General features: G+C 28.2%; 3 protein-coding genes across 9 annotated transcripts in view; 1 reads left to right on the top strand and 2 right to left on the bottom strand.

Moving 5' to 3' along the window:
* Nucleotides 1-2,513: 2,513 nt before the first annotated feature.
* On the bottom strand, nucleotides 2,514-6,795 carry LOC106682576 (mitochondrial 2-oxodicarboxylate carrier). 6 transcript variants are annotated; one of them, XM_067051737.1, is made up of 8 exons: nucleotides 6,665-6,795; nucleotides 6,189-6,335; nucleotides 5,847-6,052; nucleotides 5,719-5,781; nucleotides 5,485-5,637; nucleotides 5,281-5,400; nucleotides 2,843-3,027; nucleotides 2,514-2,770 (listed from the first exon to the last, which is right to left on the bottom strand). In XM_067051737.1, exons 2-8 carry the CDS (start codon nucleotides 6,250-6,252, stop codon nucleotides 2,647-2,649), a joined length of 915 nt encoding a protein of 304 aa, XP_066907838.1. In that variant the 5' UTR covers nucleotides 6,253-6,335; nucleotides 6,665-6,795; the 3' UTR covers nucleotides 2,514-2,646. The 6 variants fall into 6 exon arrangements, with proteins under 6 accessions (XP_066907838.1, XP_014278986.1, XP_014278983.1 ...); XM_014423500.3 differs by lacking the exon at nucleotides 6,665-6,795 and adding an exon at nucleotides 6,448-6,597; XM_014423497.3 differs by lacking the exon at nucleotides 6,665-6,795 and adding an exon at nucleotides 6,407-6,592.
* A 43-nt stretch (nucleotides 6,796-6,838) lies between these two features.
* On the bottom strand, nucleotides 6,839-14,584 carry eEF1gamma (elongation factor 1-gamma). The gene is made up of 10 exons (XM_014423493.2): nucleotides 14,464-14,584; nucleotides 14,236-14,385; nucleotides 14,050-14,113; nucleotides 13,825-13,967; nucleotides 13,582-13,745; nucleotides 12,946-13,088; nucleotides 10,825-10,993; nucleotides 7,326-7,495; nucleotides 7,122-7,246; nucleotides 6,839-7,040 (listed from the first exon to the last, which is right to left on the bottom strand). Exons 1-10 carry the CDS (start codon nucleotides 14,473-14,475, stop codon nucleotides 6,885-6,887), a joined length of 1,296 nt encoding a protein of 431 aa, XP_014278979.1. The 5' UTR covers nucleotides 14,476-14,584; the 3' UTR covers nucleotides 6,839-6,884.
* A 29-nt stretch (nucleotides 14,585-14,613) lies between these two features.
* The window catches only part of slpr (slipper), a 21,213-nt gene continuing 13,329 nt past the window's right edge, over nucleotides 14,614-22,497 (top strand). The window contains exons 1-5 of one of the 2 annotated variants that reach the window (XM_067051735.1): nucleotides 14,614-15,710; nucleotides 15,790-15,970; nucleotides 18,716-18,864; nucleotides 19,987-20,162; nucleotides 21,142-21,162. In XM_067051735.1, the coding sequence (XP_066907836.1) occupies nucleotides 14,912-15,710; nucleotides 15,790-15,970; nucleotides 18,716-18,864; nucleotides 19,987-20,162; nucleotides 21,142-21,162 (1,326 nt within the window). In that variant the 5' untranslated portion in view covers nucleotides 14,614-14,911. The remainder of the gene's footprint in view (nucleotides 15,711-15,789; nucleotides 15,971-18,715; nucleotides 18,865-19,986; nucleotides 20,163-21,141; nucleotides 21,163-22,497) is intronic. The other variant, XM_014423492.3, reaches the window with a different exon arrangement.

Here is a 22,497-nt window from a genome sequence, read left to right as displayed (position 1 = left end):
ATTTTTACTTCAAGAATCTCAAGCTGTAAATTATAAAAATATTATAGTTTTCACAATGTATGAAGGAAGACTGTTAATGCACAGTATAAGAACCATATTGAAAGAAGAAATTTAAAACATTTTAAGGTATATGTTTTAAATGTTGATATTTAATTTGAGTTATTTACTTACATTTGAGAGATATATTCTTAGAAATCGTCTAATATCATAAAAATTTTTGTCTCTTTTTCATTATCAATTTGGAAGGGAGAAAAAAACCGTAAGTCCTATTAACTACTATGAGTAACATCCCTAACTACCATTTAGATTTATGTGCATTAAGTTTGAAAGACTGTATCAGCCACTTTTTCATAACATGAAATTTAAATGAATAAAACTATCTAAACTTTAATCAAGTAGAGCAGTACCTAGGCTTCTGAAAATTCATAATTTGTCATTTATTTCAGATTATCAACATTTTGGGATTTAAATAAATTTTAAGTCATAAAAGAACTTGATTTTTAATGAAACATTATTTTAACAATTAGGGCACAATACAAAGTTAACACCATATACAAAATTAGACTATGAAAAACAAAATGGAAGCAATATTGTAAAAAAATAAAATACCAGAGTTGACAACTGTTACATATTTTTTTGGCACCACTAAAAAAAAAGGTAGAAAAACACAAGTACACTTGGCAGTTACTTGATTTCCTGAGTCTTATAATCATTTAATTCTGAGGGTTAGAGCCCATGCTCACAGCCATTTCATATAAGGAGTAGTACACAGTTCATAATGTTCTTTTATGGACTTATTGTATAGTGTACAATACTGCTAACAATAATTTTATCACCCCACCCCTTACTACAGTTTATTAGATGATTAACATGCAGTCATTAATATACACTCTCAATTGTATAATTATTTAATACAATTAGAAATTATGACAATCAGATTTCTATATTTAATATCTTTATTAGTTTAAATTAATACATAGCTAAACAGGATGATAGTTGGGCGTATTTATCCCTTCCTTCAGAATTTAAAATGTTTATAATTATATAGAAATTCTGTAAGACAAATATAATACCAATATAACATCAGCTAAATTGTGAAAACACATAAGCTAAAAACATGATTTGCAGTTATTATATTTATTCTTTCTGCTTTTGCATAAATTTTATGCATAATTAATTTTTAATTTTCTCTACAAATTATTTTTTAATTCTTACAAAAGATAGTATACCTCATTTAAGGAAACACTAAAATATGTTGAAAAATTAATTTTATTAACTTTTTTGTCTCTGAAAAGTTGATATTTGACTTTTGCAGTAAATATTTCAGGATAATTAAAATTCTTAAAAATTTTTAACAAGGAGGACAAAGTTGTCCTAAAAGAGACAGCTGGTTAAAATGTAGTAAACTTTTTTTTTACGAATTTTAGTAATTGTGACAAATAATGATATATTGAATTAAGAAATTTCCTTGTATAAATAGCAATTTTAATTTCTGAGGGTTAGAATGAATTTCTCCAAAATGTCAACAAATTTAGCAATATACTATTTTCAACTAATAATATATTATATAGGGAAGTCTGATTGCCGTAATTTTAATTTGAACATGTAGATTTATAATCTAATTAAACAAGAATAAAATGTGGATATTATTATTTACTTAGGAATGGACGTTGAATAACAGAACTAGGTTTCCTAGAAAAGTCAAATACCTTGATAACCAGATACCCACAAGAAATCTTTTTTTTTACAGCTGTTTGAAATAAAATACATGATAACTATAACAAAGAGTATTGGAGTGGTAATAAAACTATCTGCCATCTTGATACAAGTGAAAACTAGGGATGGCTGATTGACACATGAAATGATCCAGACAGCTGTTTTTAATGAAGTTATGAAAGGCGATTTAAGAAAATATAGCTATCATCCCTCTTTCCCTGGCATTATCCTGAGCAGTGAACCAAGAGAGAGAACTTATTCATAAGATTAGTGAGTCATCCTAAGCTGATCCTTCAATAAAACGGTTCTTTCCACCTCTAATAAGAACTCAATATTAACTACTATACGAGCCATCCTGATATAAAACTATTCCATTTATTTCATTCACCTGGGTCATCAAGTACCTCCAAAATCCAATAAAAAAATATCAATAAAAACATGAGAAATAATAAATATTGATTGGATAAATAAAATAAAATGATTTCTAGTTTCAACTTTAATGTTGTAGAAAACTTCCTCGGAACTTGGAACATGGTTGAGAATTTCCATAAATATTTAACGTATAACAAATTCATTTAAGAAAATGATAATCCAATTGAAATGCTACTCTTGCTTTATTTTTGAGGATGAGAGGTTCTTCATTTATTACTTTTAACTGTTAGTTAATGGTATTAAAGTTATTATGATAACTCAAACTGAAAGGTATCATAATAGTATTAGCAGTCATTTTGTTTTAAGTAAACAAAATTTGAACTAAACTAATTACACAACTATATAAAGATGAAAATACAAAGATATAAAAAAAAAATATGCATACATGGGAATGTATTTTTATAATGAAAGTTTAATCAAAGTATTTATTACTAAAATAAACGTACCATGCAAAATATGTACATACAAATCAATAGATTCTTACAAAATAACCTAATATTACTGATCTGAAAATCTTGCAGTAAGTAATGAATGTACATGCTCGTAAACCACCAGCATAATGGCACCTCCTGGGCCAAGCCTCATAACTTTAGGCAGCAAACCTTTGAACAGGGCTCTCCATCTAGGAAATATTCATGTTAAAATGTAATTGTAACAATTTTTGGATAGTGAAATAGAAGTACTAGTTTCATACCCTTCCTCCAGATAGACTAATTTTATGGTGCCAAATGTAGTTTTGTACTTGATAACTCCATCTACAGGTTGTGGACCTTGAATTCTACTTTTTGCTACATCAAATGGAATATTGAAGCAAGATCCAAGCACACCAGAGATAAACCCAAGACTTAGTTTATAAAGCAGGTCGTAAGTTGGATTTTGCTAATGAATAAAAAAAATATTTTAAATTAATTTTGAATAATTTATAGATTACTACTCAGTTATAAAGTAAATAAATGAGTTCAGGAGCTCAAATTAAAAACCTAGATAGTGTTGAGAAACAACTGCACGATGTAGGTTACTAACTATACAGTAATCACTAATTAATTAATACTGCCTTAATTTAAATTTCTATTTTTGCTTTGAATATAACTTATTTAATTACCTCTAAAATGAATGAATAGAATCGTACAAATAATGTATTGTTATTCTAAGTTATTCAAAAAATCAACTTTATTTTAGATTTCAGAAATAATTATTTTTTACTCTCTTAGGCCCCTTTCACATGCTAAGAATTTTACCAGCCAAAAAAAACATGTATACATTTTAGTCGTACATTGAAATGAATGAAGACTGGCTTATCTAAGGTAAGGATTTGAGAATCTCTAACTCAATGACCATAAGGCAGTTTTCTCAATCAATGATAGTGCCAGTTTTCTTCCAGCCGGCAAAATTCTCGAAATATAAAGGGGCACATGGTTTTTCTTTTTCATGTTTTATTTCAGGTTTAACATTTATGAATTTAAATTAATTGATTGATTATAATTACATATTAGTGGATGGAGTTTCTAAAAATTACAGAGGACCCTACCTATAACAGGAATCAAAGGGAAATAAAACTAACCATGTTATAAAGGTACCCACACTACTGCAGGATATATATCTTTGTAATAATTATACATTTATTTACACACACACATATATACATATAATAAGGGATGCTTTATTAAAAAAAGTAAATTGGACATCAATAATGAGTCATAAAAACCAAAAACAATTAGAATTAGGTGCCTAGTGCTCCATAGAGCTGGTACATATGGTAATATGTGTTACACTATATTTCCAACAAATTTGATTCATCTGTAATACTATGGAATGTGACCTATATAAAAAATTGGAAGATATTTTGAAAGTTCTCTCAATCGGAAATTTCATCATACTCTTACCCTGAGCCTTGTTACTAGTTGTACCAGTGTTTTGTTACTGAATTATCATGAGGTACAAGAATTTCCTGCCAAAACAACTAAATCACAATTCAAAGAAAAATAAATGAAAATGGACTCACTGGTTTTGAAATTCTATGTATTATTATATAGATAGTTAGTCAAAAAACTTCTTATTTTTCAACATCCAAGTTGTGTCTTAAAGTGACCTAATTACATCCACTTCTTTATTAGCTTTTAGAAGACATTTTAGACAATTGTTCATCATCTAGTCCTACCTTAAAATCATGTATTAAAATATTTCATCAAACTTTATGAAGATTTCTACCTACTAGTCTTACTGAAATTGAAAAACTTTTGGATAAACTAGCTTAATTGTGAAAAACATAAATTTTGATCAGTTCCATTAATAATAAAATATTAATTTAATTAGTGATCAGAATTATAAATTTATTTTCCACTTTGAATTTAATAACACAAATAACAGTACTTGAGAACGTTGGAAACAGAAAAATAGGTGCTAAGATGAGCTTATATAAGAAAATTAGAAAAGTTTTGGTTGGATTTCATACCTAAGAGGAAAAAATAAATTTTTTTTTTAAAAACTAATATCTTCAAAAATTATACCAATCATATTTTACAAATGAGAAATTTTACCTATAGAAATTCTATGTCAATGAAGGACTAACCATTGAAAAGTAAATAACATTTCTAAAGTAAGAGAAGTGTTTTAACCATATCATTTGTCTCAACAAAAAAATATTCAATAATGCAATGAAATGTTGATTTAAAATTAATATATTTTTTTCAAATTAAACTTAATTTTGTAGGTTGATCTCTCCCCCCTCCCCCAATTTCATAATATAAACTAAGCAAGTGGTTAGGTTGATCCTAACTGATATATTTATTTCCAAAAGTGATTGCTGAAGTTAAAATAGGAAAAACATAATCTTTAAGGATAAGAGATAAGGATAACAAGATCTATGTTAGGCACAAACAGCATTGGAAGCAATCTTGAAAGACCCTATAATTTAATCTAAAGGAATAAGAGTATCATGGACCCAACTTGCTAAATTTTTGACATTCAATTTTTTTTTTTTTTAGAAAAGAAGTATAATGTTTGTTTAATCATATTTACATTACTTAACAAATAATAAGATATTAATAAAAATTTAGATAATTTCAATCATTGAATGTATATATAGTATTATAAATTTAATCACAATCTAGTAAAGAAACCAAAAAATCTTACAGTTGAATGAGGTAGCTTTCCTTTCAAGGAATGATACAAGCCAAAGTATATTCCATTAAATACACCATTTCTTAGACAAGTTGCTGTTATTCCTCTATACAGTCCACTAATTCCAAAACCCTGATTAAATAGAAGCCATTGGGTTAAAACAAAACAACATTAATTGAGTAAGAGAAAATAGATAAATAAATAAGACTACCTTACATCATTCTTTATTATCCTAGTAGCAACAACCCATGTACTTGGTACATCTTTAACGTGACGTTTGTCAGACTGTATTGTTATCTTAACTACCTCAAAAGGATTTACAAAAAGGGACTCAGTGATTCCAGCAAATATCCCTGACAATGAATAAGTCTGACAAATTGATTAAAGATTTTATTAGTAGATAATAAATAACATACAAGAGCATGTAGTCACTTGGGTTTTTAAAAATACCATTGGAGTTGCTGAGGGAGATCCAAACATGAAAAATCGTTTGTATTGCTCAAAGGAAACAAACTAAAATAAAACCATTTGTTAGAGAACAATTAATTAAATATAGCACTTTATACTTTAAAACTTACTTTAACAGCTCGTTTAGGAGTCTCAGCTAATATAGGAGGTAAAATACCTTTCCAAAAAGCAAAAACTCCTTCATGCCTTTGCATTTTAGTGAAGCAGTCAATAATACCACTGTAATGATGTGGACTGTTAATTTGGACCCTAGCTTGAAGTTGTAATCTTGTTTTAACAACATCCAATGGATGCATAATACAAACTTCAACAAAGCCTGAAAACAATTATTTGCATTCAAGTTGAGCAGCCTGAAAACAATTATTTGCATTCAAGTTGAGCAGCCTGAAAACAATTATTTGTAATAACTTTAAAGGTTAGAAAACTGCTAAAATTTTGACAAAATTAATTACCAGCAGAACCACCAGACCCAATTTGAATGGCTGCATCTTTAAAAAATTGTTTAACATCACCCATTATAACCTCAAAGATGACCTAAGCATTGAATGAAATCTGAATACTAACTAATGGTCCCTCTCAAGCCTCACACATGCTTCTACCTATAAATAGAGTTTACAACTAGTTTTTATAATGATTGGTCGATACCTTATCAGACTAAATGAATTTTTACTTATTGTCATAAATTACTGTTTATGTAACAATCTTTAGTACATTTGACATTGACATAACTTAGAAAACCACAGAGTTATGTAACTGGCTAAGTGCCAATTTACTTTTATCTCACTAATCATAAGATTCTAAAATAAAATCCCCAAAACTCCACTTGATTTAGTTTAAACCAAAAAATAACCTTTCTTAACCTCAAGAATGTTATAACTTTGAAAAACAAAAGAAAAATTAAATTAAAAATTCAATACTAAAATTTTACCACAAAATGATCTATTCAAAACTGTATTCAGTCATAAACCAGGTGAAATTCATCTCTTACTACTGAGAAGCCTTTTTAACTTAAAACAGACCTAAATGGACAAAGGATTTAATGAATTCACATACTGAAACATAAAAAAAAGTGAGAGGATATATGGGATAAAAATAAAACCTGTTTAATACAATTATATATTAAATATTACAGTACATAAACAAAAAAATCATTTAAAGATTTTTCCTTGATTGAAAGGGCGACCATCTTTGTCCACACCTTCCCAGGCGAGATAAGCATTTATTTTCTTCTTATGTTCTTCATTTTTCGGATCTAGCTTCACCCACTCATAAGACTCATAGTCAACTTGCCAGTCTGGACTCAGCTAGAAAAGCAAACCTCATTACAAAATAATATCAAAAGAAAATATGATTTCATACATTAATAATAAATAATTATAATATACCAAGAATGCTAATTCATGTCCTCTCCAAACCCAAACACCAGATATGGAACTATCCTGATCCTTTCCAAATAGGCAAACTGAGCCAAATGCATTCTTCCTCATCTTATCCAATCGTTGGAACATACCTAGTATTATAATTCAACATTATTTAATTACTTGTCAACTGCCAAATGATGTACTGTATCAACCATAATTTCAGTATACCTGTAATGAGGTTACAACTCATGAAATCTTTCTTGAGTTCATCACGATACTTATATTCTCCATGCCAAATAGAGTAATTAGCTTCATCAAACTTTTGCCAAAAGAATGGAATAGAAACATCGACTTCTTCATTGGAATAAGACCTTTTGAATTCATCCATAATGAAAGTTCTATAAAAAACAAAAACAAACATAAGATCATTTTGAATACTGAATAAACAAAATCTTTTAATCTGTTACCGTTTGCCTTTAATGTTATGAAGAACATGGTCAGGAGTACAGTCAAAAGAAAAGAAAAAACAACTATTTTACTTTTTGTGATTCCCCCTGCCTCCAGCAAAATGGTAAATATAACAACTGGGTACATCCAAAATTTTTGCATATGGAAAGGGCATTTTGAAATGGTTTCCGCAGACCTCCAAGAAACATATATTGCTGAGTATAATAAATTAATAATACCCCTTAAGCCCCATTTAAATGTGTTAAGTAAACAAGAATTTAGCCATGTGTTAATTAATGGTTAAGTAATGAAAGGAAGTGTTTAGCATAGTTTATTTCCATTATTGTCCACCTGATAATAGTTCATAATGGGCAATTAAAGTGATATGCTCTAAAATCCAGCCATCAAAATTATATTATATCAGAACATAATAACTAAGGCTGGGATTATTATGTTTTCAGGTATGATACAACTTCAATATACATGTTTTCGCTTTCTAGAAACATATATTGTCAACAATTTTATTTTACATATTTCATTTAAGTATATATAGTCCAGTAAATTTAAGTAACCAGGGTAGACATTTTGGATCAAAATTTTATAGATAAGTAAGTAGAACGAGTTATGAAAAGCCCCACCGAAAATGTATAATCAAAGATATAATCATTGTTATATTACGAAATAAAGTATACACTCGATATGGATAGTTGTTTAGAATCATACCATCTTAGATCCATCATTTTAGATGAAAGACTGCCTAGGACCTAAAAAACCGCAGCCAGTTATGAATTTGTTTTATATCAAATCTTATATTTAACCGGCCTATATTTTGGTTTACATTACCAATTTTATATTAAACTTTTTAAAAATAATTTATAGCTTTCACATAGGAACATATTTTAGTCTATATATTTTCCTTTTCAATTGGTACTTTAATTTTGCCCAAATAAAATTTTGAGTACTAAAATTAGCAAAATAAAAATTATAACATAAATCGTTTTCAACTATTTTCTGGGAAGCCTAAAATAATGTAATATTAAGAAAGTTAACATTAATAAATTCCTTTACTTTTCTAAGAGTTCAATGGTTCTTAGTGGTTTCTTTTAACTTACAATCATATATAAGTTATTGAATTTGAATTATTATCAATTGCCTCAATCATTCGTGCCTGAAATAGAACCTATTCCAAAACACTAGTGGCTAAATACTTCAGAGTTTACAGATATACCTTTTGAATATAATTCTGAAAAATTCTGGGCTAACCAACAAAAAAATTATTAGAATGGAGGAGATAGATGAGCTTATTCCTCTGGATTTTATTGCTTTCAAGTACAATAATATCTATTAGATCTGAAGACAAGGAATGATCTTTGGATTTATGCAATTCAATTTTGTTTGATACACACTCGTCACCAATATGTTTTTAAAAACTGTAAGATGTGTCTCACTTGCAAATTTAATGATAAGAATGAGGAGGATGAATTTTATTTTGATGTATAACCATTGCAATCAACAACCATAACAGAATAAAAAACAAATTAATAAATAAACAATAATATTACTAGAAGTTAAGGAAATAACAAACAGTATTTAGGATGGTAACATGTAATAAGGGGATAATAAGCAGCAATATAAGACAATAAACAAAATTGGAAAATTAAAAATTGAACCAGTACAAATACAGAAAGCTGCTTTGGTCTTTAGTATATCTTCACTAACAGCTGATATTTGTATGTGCATGTTTGTATACCATTTACATTTTTATATTCCTCATTGTGTTAATTTTAATTTTTGAATATTTACTAATTTAATTCTTTAAATAAATATATTCCTTATATTTGATATTCATTAATAAATATTTTTAACACTTCATATTTATTAAATATAAATATTCTTATGTCAATTTTAATTTTTAATTAATTATATGTTCATATAAGTTCAATTTTACAATACAAACACACTGCTTCTCATAATTTTATATTACTGCATATTATTCTTAAATGAAATTTTACTAAGTTATATTACAATTTGTTATTTTCTTACTACACAGTATTTTTTTTCTTTTCTTTGTTTTCTATACTATTACGGTCGTTATTTTGTTTTGCACTTAACCTTGACGAAGATCTCAAATTTAGGACAAAACAATGATTTTTTTTTTCCCCCCTTCATCACTTAACTAACAACACACCAACCATATAACATATAACAAACTCACTTTTTGGCCATCTTGACTGATCCATCGTTCAATACTTATTTCATAAAGTATGTTGGTATTAAATTTAGTTTTTTTATTAAACCATTAAACTTTTGATCAAGATGTGAATTGATGATTTTAATTAATTTTCTATCGAGTTCAACTTTATCATAGATTTTTTAAAATTTCTTTTAAATGCCCTATATTTCATCTTAAAATACAAGAAAAACTTAAACCCTTATTATTTTTGTTCAAAGGCTTTAAGGACTATCTAGAAATAATGTATTAGTACAAATCACCAAGAAAATGAATTCACTTAAACTATTATTAATTTTAATTGGCATTTTAGATTTCTTCTATTTATTTATTTGCTTACTAGCTGCTACCAGGAGTTTCATATTTTATTTCTGGCAGTTTATTTTAATTTATATAAGTTGATAGTAAAGATGACTATAGTGGATAAAATTTCTATCACACATTTTTGAATTTCAAAGATGAACGGTTTTCGAGTTATTTCTTAAATAATTTTTTTTTTTTCAAAACTGGCCTTATGAGATGCCTAAACCATAAGAGCTACCACCATTAGGAATTTCAGCTTCATAGGGATTGCTGTTCGTGATATAAGTTGTCACTAGGTCAATGAATGGGGGATTGGTCTGTTCGTTCTTTTATATACATAGATTTTTAAGGACAATAACTAGTAACAAAAAAGATAGCTTCACTACTTGCTACAAATAAGTATAAGCAATAAACTAATTCCCAATATAGCTCATAATGCACACTCTACCACAATAAGTTCAACTAAATTTAAATAAAAGTTAGATAAATCAGTAGTAGCATAATAATAACAATAATATGTGGAATAGTTAAGATAATTTCTTCAAATAAATTTGTTGTAAAAAAAAAAAAAAATTCAATATACGTATGTTTAAAACTATATAAATCCATTCCATGAATTGTTTAAAGCACATGTTTGAACAAAGAATTTTATAAATTATTTGAAAGACGTTTCAAATATGATAACTGAGCTTAGTTCTCTGATTCAGGAAGCAGTCACATATAGTAGGTACTAAATGCGGTTCTTACCCTTTAGGAAGAGCTTCAAAGGGATCTTTAGATTTTGGCTCAGAGGCTAAAGCAAGTTCAGCCTCATCCATTTCTTCAATAAGTGCGACAGGTTTTTCTGCAACTTTTTCACTTTTCTTTTGTTCGTTCTGTGCCTGTCCTTCCTTTTCCTTCTTTTTCTCTTTCTTTCCTATAAAAAGCAAAAACTACTCATTACAATAATAATACAAACACAAAAATAATATAAGCCATTGAACAGATTATAATTTTAAATATTATAATGTGTGATAAATTATCAAACATAAGCCATAAGATGAACTAGTTAACCTTCCATTAAGCTTAATTATTATTACCATTATTAACCTGAAGTTATACGGGCAAACACTTGAACATTATTTCATTTGGAGAAGCTTTACATCTGATGTCCAGCCTTAAAGCTGCCACAATTTTTCTTTTCTTTTATTATTTTTTTATCAGAACTTACCATAAAAGCCAACATTATAAAATTCAAATAAATGCAATATTACATGATAAATACAGCTTTAATGCAAAACACACCCTTCTTTGGAACATAACTTAAATAACAAAAATCAGGCATAAAAAGATTAGCGTCAGTAAATTCTACTTAACTTAAAATAAAAACAGACAATAGAAAAAAATATTGAAACAATAAAATTAAATATCATTAATGACACTACCTTAGTACTAAGTTCTTGCTATAACCAAAATTTATTTTCAACTCATTTTTTTCCAAACAAAGTATGATTAATAAAATTATAACACTGAATAAATCACAATAGCAAGATAAACAAAATACTGGTGAATTTGTCCAGGAGACCCATAAAATACCTAAACTGAAACTCACTAATCTATACAGCTTCTGGACACTCATCAAACATTGATCTATGTGTAGCTATGATAACACCCTGCTAATTCCACTTTGTAAAAAAAAAAAGTATAGTTTTATTTTGACATCATACTTTTACATAAACCTAATAAAAGGATGTGCTTAATGATGCTTGACAAGATGTTACAAAATTTTTTTGTCTTGTAATGTCTCAGAACTTGAATTTATTTTTCTGCTTTGTTAGAAAAGAAATACCATGACTAAAGCCATATTCAACCATATAAAAGCATGGGAATGCAATTAATAAAAGAAATATGGTATTTTTAAGTTTTGGATAATGTTTTAATCAATCCAAGAAATTAATCACCGATAAATAAATAAAAAGCTTACCAATAATTTAATGGCTTAATCTTTCAAATGACAGTCAATATTTTCAACTGGAGCAGAAAGTGACACAGTAACCCATTCTGGGATATCCATATTCTCACTAACTGTTAAGAATCATTGCAACCTGATACCAAAATTATTTGTATTTCAACTAAGTTAGACCCTGAAACTCAACTGGAAAGTATCCATTAGGATTTACTAATCCCACAAATAACCAAGAGAAATGAAATTAGATAAGCAGCTTAAGTGGGGGTTGGGAGAAGCTTATTAGCACTATCAAAAGTCATCACTGTTGAAAAGCATATCAATAGTCTATAGACCGACCATATCATTACTGATGTCACTTTTTCTCAAAGGTCTTGGAAAAAAAAAAGATTTAAAAAATTTCAAGTTATTACTTTAATGATAGTAATAAATAAGGCTGTTACACCTTAAAAACCTATTAACAAAATACTAGGTTCTTATCTAATAATAAGTCTGGGAATTATACATAGAAGTTAAACACACCAATTTTATCTTATCTTCCCTTTCGAATTACTAAAAAGATAAGAGTATGTATTTTATGGGTTGATTTACAATTTATTAACAATAAGTCATCAATAAAGAAAGAAAAAGTTGGATCTGTGGCAATTTAAAAAAAATAAATAAATAAACTGAATTGCTAGATGCAAGAAGCACCTGTGGTTTGTGCTGCAAGGATTTCAAAACAGCCTCCAATAAATCTAACTTAGGAAATCATTAAATAAGAAATAACAGTCAATCAATATTATCAAAACTAGTGGTGAAAAAAATCTAATCATTACCAACCTAGGAACAAATCCACTCATCATGTTGAAGTAGCGTTTGGGAACATGATAGCAATGACCATGATTTATATTGTAACTTTAATGTTTAAATTAAAATAGTACCTCCAGCCTGATCACCACCACCTTTCACAGGGGAAGGGACTTTAGGTTCATTTTCACAAAATTTGACTTCACCAAGGACATTCTTCACTTTAGGTTGGTTGATGATTGTGTTGAACCACCTATTAACATTCTGAAAACCTTTCCTAAAATAAATCAAAGTAGAATTTAATTAAACTTTGATAAATTATAGACATTAATAAAAATTAGATAACAATAGTTTTCTTTAATTATACGGTACTAATAGAGGCAGATTTCACTACTTTCCATGTTTCTAAAGGGAAATGCAACGAACTGCAATATACTGAGTTTGGCTGCTTTTAGAATATGCACACAAAATTAATGCATATTTCATTACTAAAATTATTTCATAAGATCTTGATAGACTACGATCTATTACCCATACAAGGATATAAAATTAATACCAAGCCCAAATGAATAAGGTCTAATAAGTCTCAATTTACAACATTTAGTCAAGAATCTAATAACAAGTAATGTCAGAACAAATAGCCATAATAGTTGGCTTTTTACTTTAAGATCCATATATCATAAAACAAAACAGCCATTTAAGAGAATAGAAGTTAACATTATCATTATCAAACATACAATTATCAACATTGATAACAATTATCACAATACCTGAATGAGGAATCCATAACCACTTTGTAAACATTAAGAAGAGTACAGGCAACAGTAATGTCAGCTAAGCTTAATCGTTCCCCAACAAGATAAGTCCGACACAAAAGAAAGTTGTTGAGATGTGTCAATACATTTTTCAAATCATTTTTTGCATTGCTCACAGCCTGTTGACAATTGAAAATGTAAATACAACACATCCTAATGATCCATTATAGATATAAAGTGACATTTGTAAAATGTTACCTGCTTATTATAGTCTAATATTCCAAGATATGGAAAAGTCCATACAGATGCTGGAGGTAAGATTTCATTGTCAGCATAACTTAACCACTGAATGACTTGGGCTCTCTCCACATCACCAGTACCTCTTAATTCGTTACTACTAACTGCAAATAAGGCAATAAATTACAGCTGAAATAAAAAATGAATGAATTTTATATTTTAATGAATTTTATAACAATGCATTACCATAAAAGGCGATTGCATTGCTTCCAGTAAGATATTTTCCATCTTTAGTCTCAAATGCTGGGACCTAACAGTAAAAGATTGATTAACATGTGGGTGATTGGATATAAGGCCATCATTCCATGTGCTCAGTTCAACAAACTGATAATGATCAGATGGATGACCATTGAAACTGAGTTTGTTACTTACAGAGCCTAGAGGAAATTTAGAGAGAAATTCGGGAGATTTGGTGGTTTCTCCGGGTATAAAACCAGGTGCTAATTTAACTGAGCCACCACCGTATTGCGCGGCAATAAGGATGTTGTAAGTCCTGAAGTTATCTGGATAAGAATACAATGTCTGAAATAGAGATTGGAATTAATTTTTATTGACTGCTCATAAAAGATGTTAAAATGTATTATCAAACAACAGGCTTACTCCTGACGCCATTTCGTGGAGCGAGGACGGAAGAGAGAAGGTAAAGTACCTTACTCAGTTCATGTAGTTGTTCACTGCCTTTCTAATCGATAGAAAGGTTAGGAAATATTATTAAGTATTCTTAGGCATCTGGGTCTATTCAAAATGGAGGTACTGTTTTTGTGTTGATTGTGAATATTGTGCCTTCGCTGAAGTTTGAAATCTGATTGATTTAAGATAACTGAAAATAAATTAATTAATAAAAGTATGACTACCATAAATCTCTGAAGAGAAACGACAGATGTGTCACATTGGAGGCCATGAGAAGCTATTTAAGTATTACTACTATTTACATGTCACAGATGAACAAGTGGGTTACTAAATATTGGTTTGATTCCGGTTCTAGTATAAACATTATTTATAAATTTCCCGAATTGGGTGGATTTATAATCCATCCCTGGAACAGCGAATGTCTCCCTCACTGACTTCCATGGACCCCAGGCCTGGTAGTAATGATGAATTTTATCCTGGTTCAACTCAAAGTAGTTTGAATAATTCTCCTCAGTCAAGTTATAGTAACAGAATAAGCCCTAGCAGTTGTAGATTTCATGATTATCATGATTCTGGATTGCTTCTTTGTACAGCCACCTATGATTATGATGGAAATGGCGAAGATGAACTTATTCTTAGGAGAGGAGAAATTGTTGAAGTTCTCTCCAAAGATTCGAAAATCTCTGGAGATGAAGGATGGTGGACAGGGAAAATTGGGCAGAGAGTGGGAATTTTTCCTGCCAATTTCGTTGCTGAAGAAAATGAGCTGGAACTCTCAACAGCTCTTAATACTATCAAACCAACAGAGATTGATTTTGTCAATTTGCAATTAGAAGAGGTGATAGGAGCTGGAGGTTTTGGCAAAGTGTATCGAGGGGTTTATAATGGTGAGGAAGTTGCTGTTAAAGCTGCCAGACAGGGGATAGGTGAAGACAGTGCAGCTATGAGAGAGAATGTACTTCAAGAAGCTAAACTTTTTTGGCTTCTAAAACATGAAAACATTGTTTGTTTAAAAGGGGTATGTTTAAAAGACCCCAACTTCTGTCTAGTGATGGAATATGCTAGGGGTGGACCATTGAATAGGGTCTTAGCTGGTAGTAAGAAAATAAGTCCAAGCGTATTGGTTGATTGGGCGATTCAAATTGCTAGAGGAATGAACTATTTACATAATGGTGCACCTGTTCGCCTCATACATAGAGATCTTAAGTCATCTAATGGTACTGCTTTTAACAATGTTGTATCTTGGAAACTATTTAGTTTCTGCAGTTATGTTTTAGGTGTTAATTTATGTTCTAGTTTTGATAGCTGAACCAATTGATGCAGACGACTTACAGTTTAAAACATTAAAAATTACTGATTTTGGGCTTGCTAGAGAAGTATACACTACTACTAGAATGTCAGCAGCTGGAACTTATGCTTGGATGGCTCCTGAAGTCATTAAAAATTCAACATTCTCCAAAGCTAGTGATGTATGGAGGTTGGAATCACTTTAAGTCATACTTTTTGTAGTTTAGTGCTTATTCATAGATGTAAATATGAATTTTTCTAAGTGTTTCATTAATTGTTATGTTAATTAGCTTAGGTTTTATTTTTTATCAGCAAAGTTGACATATCACAACCTTGTTATGTTAACTTGACATATTAATAGATTAACACCTAAATGGTGCTTTATAATAATGTATTCTTTATCTATGATAGTATTTAATTAAGTAAAATCATTAAGTAATGAATAAATAATGTCACTTGAAATGAATTATGAATAATTATGCTTAAAAATTGTTTTTTTTTTTACATAATATTGTATTAAGGAGTTGGTATTTGAATATACCAATTTTTAGAGCTTTAAATTTCTTTTAAAGCCAAATTTTATGTTTTTATTTGATTAATATTTTTTTGTTCCTCAGCTGCATCTAATTATTTTTGTGACTACTTGTCTTAAGAGTTAGTCACAAATGTTTCTGGTTTCATACTAGCTTAGAGAATGATTAATTCACTATTAGATAATATTTAATTGTTCATTGAATATTTATAAATATATTTGAATAGTGTTATAGTTGATTTTCAAGCATTTTCAAAGTAGTTTTTTAAAAATTAATTTAACAATTTGAATATCGTCATGGTTGTTGGATTTTATAAAATATAAATGGACATCATACTAGAAAATTGAATTAAAGTTAATATGTATATATTGATTTATTGCTTTTGATTCATTTTTAGTTTTTCTGAATATATATAATCTTTTGAAATTCTTGTAAAATTAGGTTAAATTCAAGCTAAGGTAAATTGGAGGTAGTGCTTAACTGAAGATCAATGTATTATTTGTTTTGTTCGGAGAGCTACCATCTATGACAATTTAAAGTAAATATATCCTATTTATGTAAAATTACCATAGACAGCTGCTCAAACAACAAAACAAATTTGAAAAACATCTCTAATTATGCCCTTGCTCCCAGAAATGCACTTAACTCTAAGTTCTAATGAGTGCTAAGTAGCATTAAATCAAACATTTGAAGACTATTATTTAGATTATTTTATCTGTTGTTTATTATTAATTAAGATAGAATATAATCTGTCATTCAATAGTGAGAACAAATTGAAAAAAACGTTTTTAATATATCTAATAATCATTTCAATTATTTAGCCATTGTAAGTCTGTGCGTAAATGTTTAACATAGTTTATATGATGATGAAATTAAAATGGTATTGTTTTAGCTACAATTAAGCTTTAAAATACTAAAAATATTCATATTTAATTGCGTTGTTCCATATAAAGTTTACATATTTAATGAAGAATAAGTATTATTCTGTTTAGGTTATCCTTATGGGACGTGGAACCTCTAATACTATGAAATTAGCATACTGCAAGTTCGATATCAAAAACTTTCCTTGCCAAAAAGGAAACTTGTTCTAATAAATTAGAAAGGTCTTATACTTCTAAAAGACAAAAAAAAAAACACTGCAAATAAATTTAAGGAGCATGAACTTTATTTTTTAGACTTGCCTTCAGTATATATTGATTTGTTTAAGAATTTTGGACAATTTTATTTTTGCTCAAAGATCTAAATTTTTCTGCTCAGGCATTAAATAAATTGATTTGATTTAGTTTTCCCTCAAACATTTTTTTTTTGTAAGATATCACTTAATTTACCTGTTTTCAGCCACAAATTTCTCCTATTCAGTTTAACCATTTTTTATAATATTTAAAATGTATCTTCCACGACTTCTTATTCATATTGGAAATTATCCATAATTGTTATCAAGATAGTTAAAGTATAATCATTGATAAGTAATCTATAAATACAATCAATGACATAAATAATACTTAGATGATAGTAATTGTTTCATGAATATTTATTTATTTAATAATTAAATGTACATCATAATTGTTGGTAATTTTTAGTTGACTTTATTTTTATTTGAAAATTTCAAAATATTTTTCACTGAAAATTTATTGCAGATCAAAGTCTGTATAGAAATACTAAATCTGTTTGTTATAGGATTTTATCATAAACCAGTTCTGTAGAGGCTCTATGAGACAACTATGACTATAAAAGGCAACTTTAGAAATTTACCTTTTCATCCTGAAAATGAAATTTCAGAAAAAAATGCTATTTATTCTACCTTATAGATTGTTAAAGCAGCATAAATGCAAGATAAAATAATATGAAAATTGGGACAGTACCAATAGGCTCTGGACTGTGCTACTCTTTGTAGAATAGACAAATATCAATTCTTTATGATATGGAGAATATGGTCATGGTTGCGGTTAAAAAAGAACAAAATAGCTTTCAACTATTTAGTGTACGACATTTCACCCCAATTTGTAGGGCTTCATTAGGGCTGGTAAACCTATCGTCTTGAACAGCCCAGATGAAGCTCTACAAAGTGAGGCGAAATATCGGACAATAGATAGTTGAAAGCTATTTTGTTCTTTTTTTTTACTGCAACCCTGACCATCTCATTATTTTAAATTATACGGTTAACTATTTATATATACATACCAATTCTTTACGAATTTCATGTTCTCATTTTTACAAAGTTTGAAAATTAATTTCAATTTTTCAGCTAGGTTAATTTCAATTTTATGAAATTTTTCCAAAAGCTTTTCTGCAAATCGAAACGTAAATATTTAAAATCCTAGTTTAAATATGTGCTTGTAATTGTAATAATTTCATTATGTGTTTATTACATTTGCTTATATTATTTTTTTTTTTTTTTATAGCTATGGTGTTGTGTTGTGGGAGTTACTAACTGGTGAGACTCCATATAAGAACATAGAACCTTTATCAATTGCATATGGTGTTGCAGTGAACAGATTAACTCTTCCTATTCCAAAAACATGCCCTAGAGCTTGGCGTGAACTAATGGAGGGTAAATTTTTACAATATTTTAATGATGATAATTTACTTATTCTTAGATGTCCAATTTTATTTTTTTATAACTATTACAAAATGTTTACTCATATTTATTTGTATTGATATGTACCAATGATAGCTGATATATCTTTTGCACATCAGTTAAAATTTCATTATTTTTAAGTTATTCATTAAGCATTTATCCTCAAGTTAATGATGAAGTTGGTTATGATTAAAATAAAAATATAATCATGACCCAAATCAAAAAAATTTATCTCAACTTATTTTTCTTTTTTGATGACCGCATCCCTGACCATCTTCTCTGTAATTTGAACTAATACGGTCAATTATTTATGTATATAATTTATCTCAACCTTTTTTTTTTTTTTGTTTTTAATGGTTATCTTATGAATGATCTTGCTAAAAAGTAAACATTTGCTAAGTTTCATTGGCTTTTTAAGATCAAACTAAATTTTTAAATACGTCTATGATATGAAGCGTAAATGGCTTCATTTGTTGGACCAGCACCTGTGTAACCTTAAGTATGAAGTGGTGCCATTGCAAATATGGTCCAAGACTGTTAACTTTCATTTTTGGGAGCCCTAGAGAATAAATTTTGACCTCACTCTGTCCAAAATAGGTTAGTAATGTCTAAGGCAACTGCTACCAGCCCTATTGGCAAAAGCAAAGTACAGAAGAGAGAGTTGTTAGACCCAATGATAAGATAAATATTTTTAATGGAATTGTTTATTTTTATTTAGAAAATAAAATAATAGTCGAAAAAGACAGAGAATACCACTATAGTCCAATATTTTTTCACTTCAGTGTTTCAGAATAGAAAGAGTCAAATTTTCATCAGAATTTCTTTGAAAGCACTCCATGGGTTTTAATGTTCTATGAAAATTTTAGCTGAAAATAAATACTTCTTTTTATCTAGTTTTAACCATTAATTACGATTATCTTAACATTTGTTTTCCTTGAATTAATTGCATTTAGCTCAGTTGTTATCATAATGTTTAATAGAATTCTGAGCCTTAATACATTTTTAATATTAATTATATTTAGAATAGATAATGACTATGATTACATTCTTATGAATAATTTTTCAAATAATCCAACATTACTTTTTTGTTATCAGATTGTTGGAAACCTGATTCACACTCTCGTCCAACTTTTGAGGACATCCTCGGTCGGTTCACTTTCATAATGCAGTCTGGATTCACCCAAACACCTTATGAAAGTTTTCACACAATGCAAGATGATTGGCGAGTTGAAATTGAAGAAGTTTTGAATGAACTTCGTAATAAGGAAAGTGTAAGTTTCTTCTCATCCATTTTGAGATTATGGTCTGTTATTTTCAGTTATGGACCTTAGTTATTGACCAGGAAAGATAAAAATGTTAATCCCATCAAAATCTGTGGTTTTGCATCTTAAGGTACCCAGAATCCTAAAATCAAATTTTAGAAATCCATCCTTGTGCCACCCAAAACAAATGATTTTTATTTTTGGAATTCGATACCAAAGTAACAGGTCACCTCACAATGATTCACTGAACCTGTCATATCTCATATTTTAGCCATTTATGAAGATAAAGGCAAAATATAAAGTGTTTTATAACTACAAAGCTTAAAAATAATAATAATAAAATGTTATCTCTTAAACAATTGGACTAATTTTGGCCCCTAATATTTGTGTGTTAAAAAGGCCACTCTGGTGGCTTCACTACTTTAAAATAAAATGTGTTTCTATAAACTGTTGTCCCAATAAAGCATTTATGATTTTGATGAAACTTGTCTAAAGTCTCATTTCTCTTGTCATCTTTCACATTTCTTATATGAAATTAATGTACAAAAAAAAGTATGAAGGAAAGAAAGCTATATTTGTGCATAGTTCAGAAAGTATTTATTTTATTTTAAAATTTAATAATTGTTAAAAGGTAATTAAGTTCCCTGAAAAAAACAAAAAATAAATCATCAAAACTGAACCATTATTAGCAGACATACAGCATATTATAACTTGTTATAATACAACCAACAAATGTTTTGGTTTTCAATTTTCAACCTTTTCTGAAAATAAGTATTTAAAGTAGTACACGGTGATGTTATTATATCATTACAATACTGCATATCACTACCTATAATAATAAGAATAAACTATACTTTCTTGCCTATAATTGACCACAATTAAGGCATTTGTTTCACCTCTGTTTCATACATGATTGTTAATTTTTTTCATTTTTAGTTCATAACATTAACGCTTAATTTGTCAATGCTTTATTTTTCATGCTTCATAGGCATTCAGATCTAAAGAAGAGGTAAGAACAAATAACAAGGACAATCTTAACTTGCACGAATATATATCAAATTATCAGTGGTCACTTTTTTATTTCCTTATTTTTTCTGTAATAAGTTGGTTTTTCTTTTAATCTATTTTGTGTTTAGTAGTTGACCGTTGAACTGTTTTGTAGATTAATTGTTTATTTGATTTATGGAGTGATTATTCTTTCTGTTATACTTTTGTTAATAAAATAGTGTAATTCTATGATAGATCAATTAGTATTTAGTGCAATTTTTTTTTAAGACAATCATTTAGCATGGAATATATTTACATCTCAATTCTTTTTTCTAGTGAGGTGATGTTTGTTTTAGCTATTTTTCTCAATTCCTTAATTATTTCACTTTTTGTTTTTCTTGAGGTTTGTTAATCTTCATTTCTATTATTGAGTGTTGCACATCCTCTGAATAAATGTCAACAATGCTAATTTAAAAAGCAGTCTTAAGTTAAAATTTGACATTCCAGCAATATCCAGCCACTTATACAATTTATAAATTAAAGTTAATTATTTTAATACTTCTAACTGTAATGACACAAATAACTATGATAAAGTTTACAAAATCTGTTTAGTAAATCACTCCACATTGATATTTTATTTTAAATTAATTTTCTTCTTTCCTTGTAAATAGATAGGATACAATAGTAACATGATAGTGTTTAATATTTATATTATATTTGGACATTTTGGAGATGTCCTTTAATATTGTGTTAACTATATTTAGGGGAGATAAATTATTAAAATATTTTATTAAATGAAAATATGTATTCTCAAATCAATTTTAACATAGAAAAAAATAATTATAATAAATATCATTTAAAATAACTGAAAGATAATTGTTTCTTTTTTTTAATATTATAAAAAATAGTTAATATAAAAAATACAGAAGAAAAAGGGACATAGTATCTCCTGAAAGCTCAAATTTAGTATAAGAATTAGACATTAAACGCTCTTGTGTTTTGTTATGGTCTACTGAAAAAGAATGAAGACAAATTCATGTAATATAAAGGAGAGCCTTGGTGTGAAACAAATCATTAATTTTATTATAGTTTTATGCATTAAACATTTTGTAGTTATTATGTTGCTGGCATTTTGTAGTTACATTAATCATTAATTAAATTAAAATCAATTAATCATTAATTTTAGTATAGTTTGATCCATTAAACATTTTGTAGTTATTATGTTACTGGCAATGTGTGAAAAGCTAGCGTTCTATATAATGCCCTACATATTTGGGCAATGTACGAAATATGAAAACTATTACATTCTTTTCCTCGGCACTGTATATAATACCTTGGCCTATATATATATATAATA

This window comes from Halyomorpha halys, unplaced genomic scaffold (assembly GCF_000696795.3).
Source record: "Halyomorpha halys isolate HHAL.00 unplaced genomic scaffold, Hhal_1.1 Scaffold425.1, whole genome shotgun sequence".
Lineage (NCBI taxonomy): Eukaryota > Metazoa > Arthropoda > Insecta > Hemiptera > Pentatomidae > Halyomorpha > Halyomorpha halys.
Note: the sequence above shows the minus strand (reverse complement) of the source record. Positions and strands in the feature narration are given on the sequence as shown.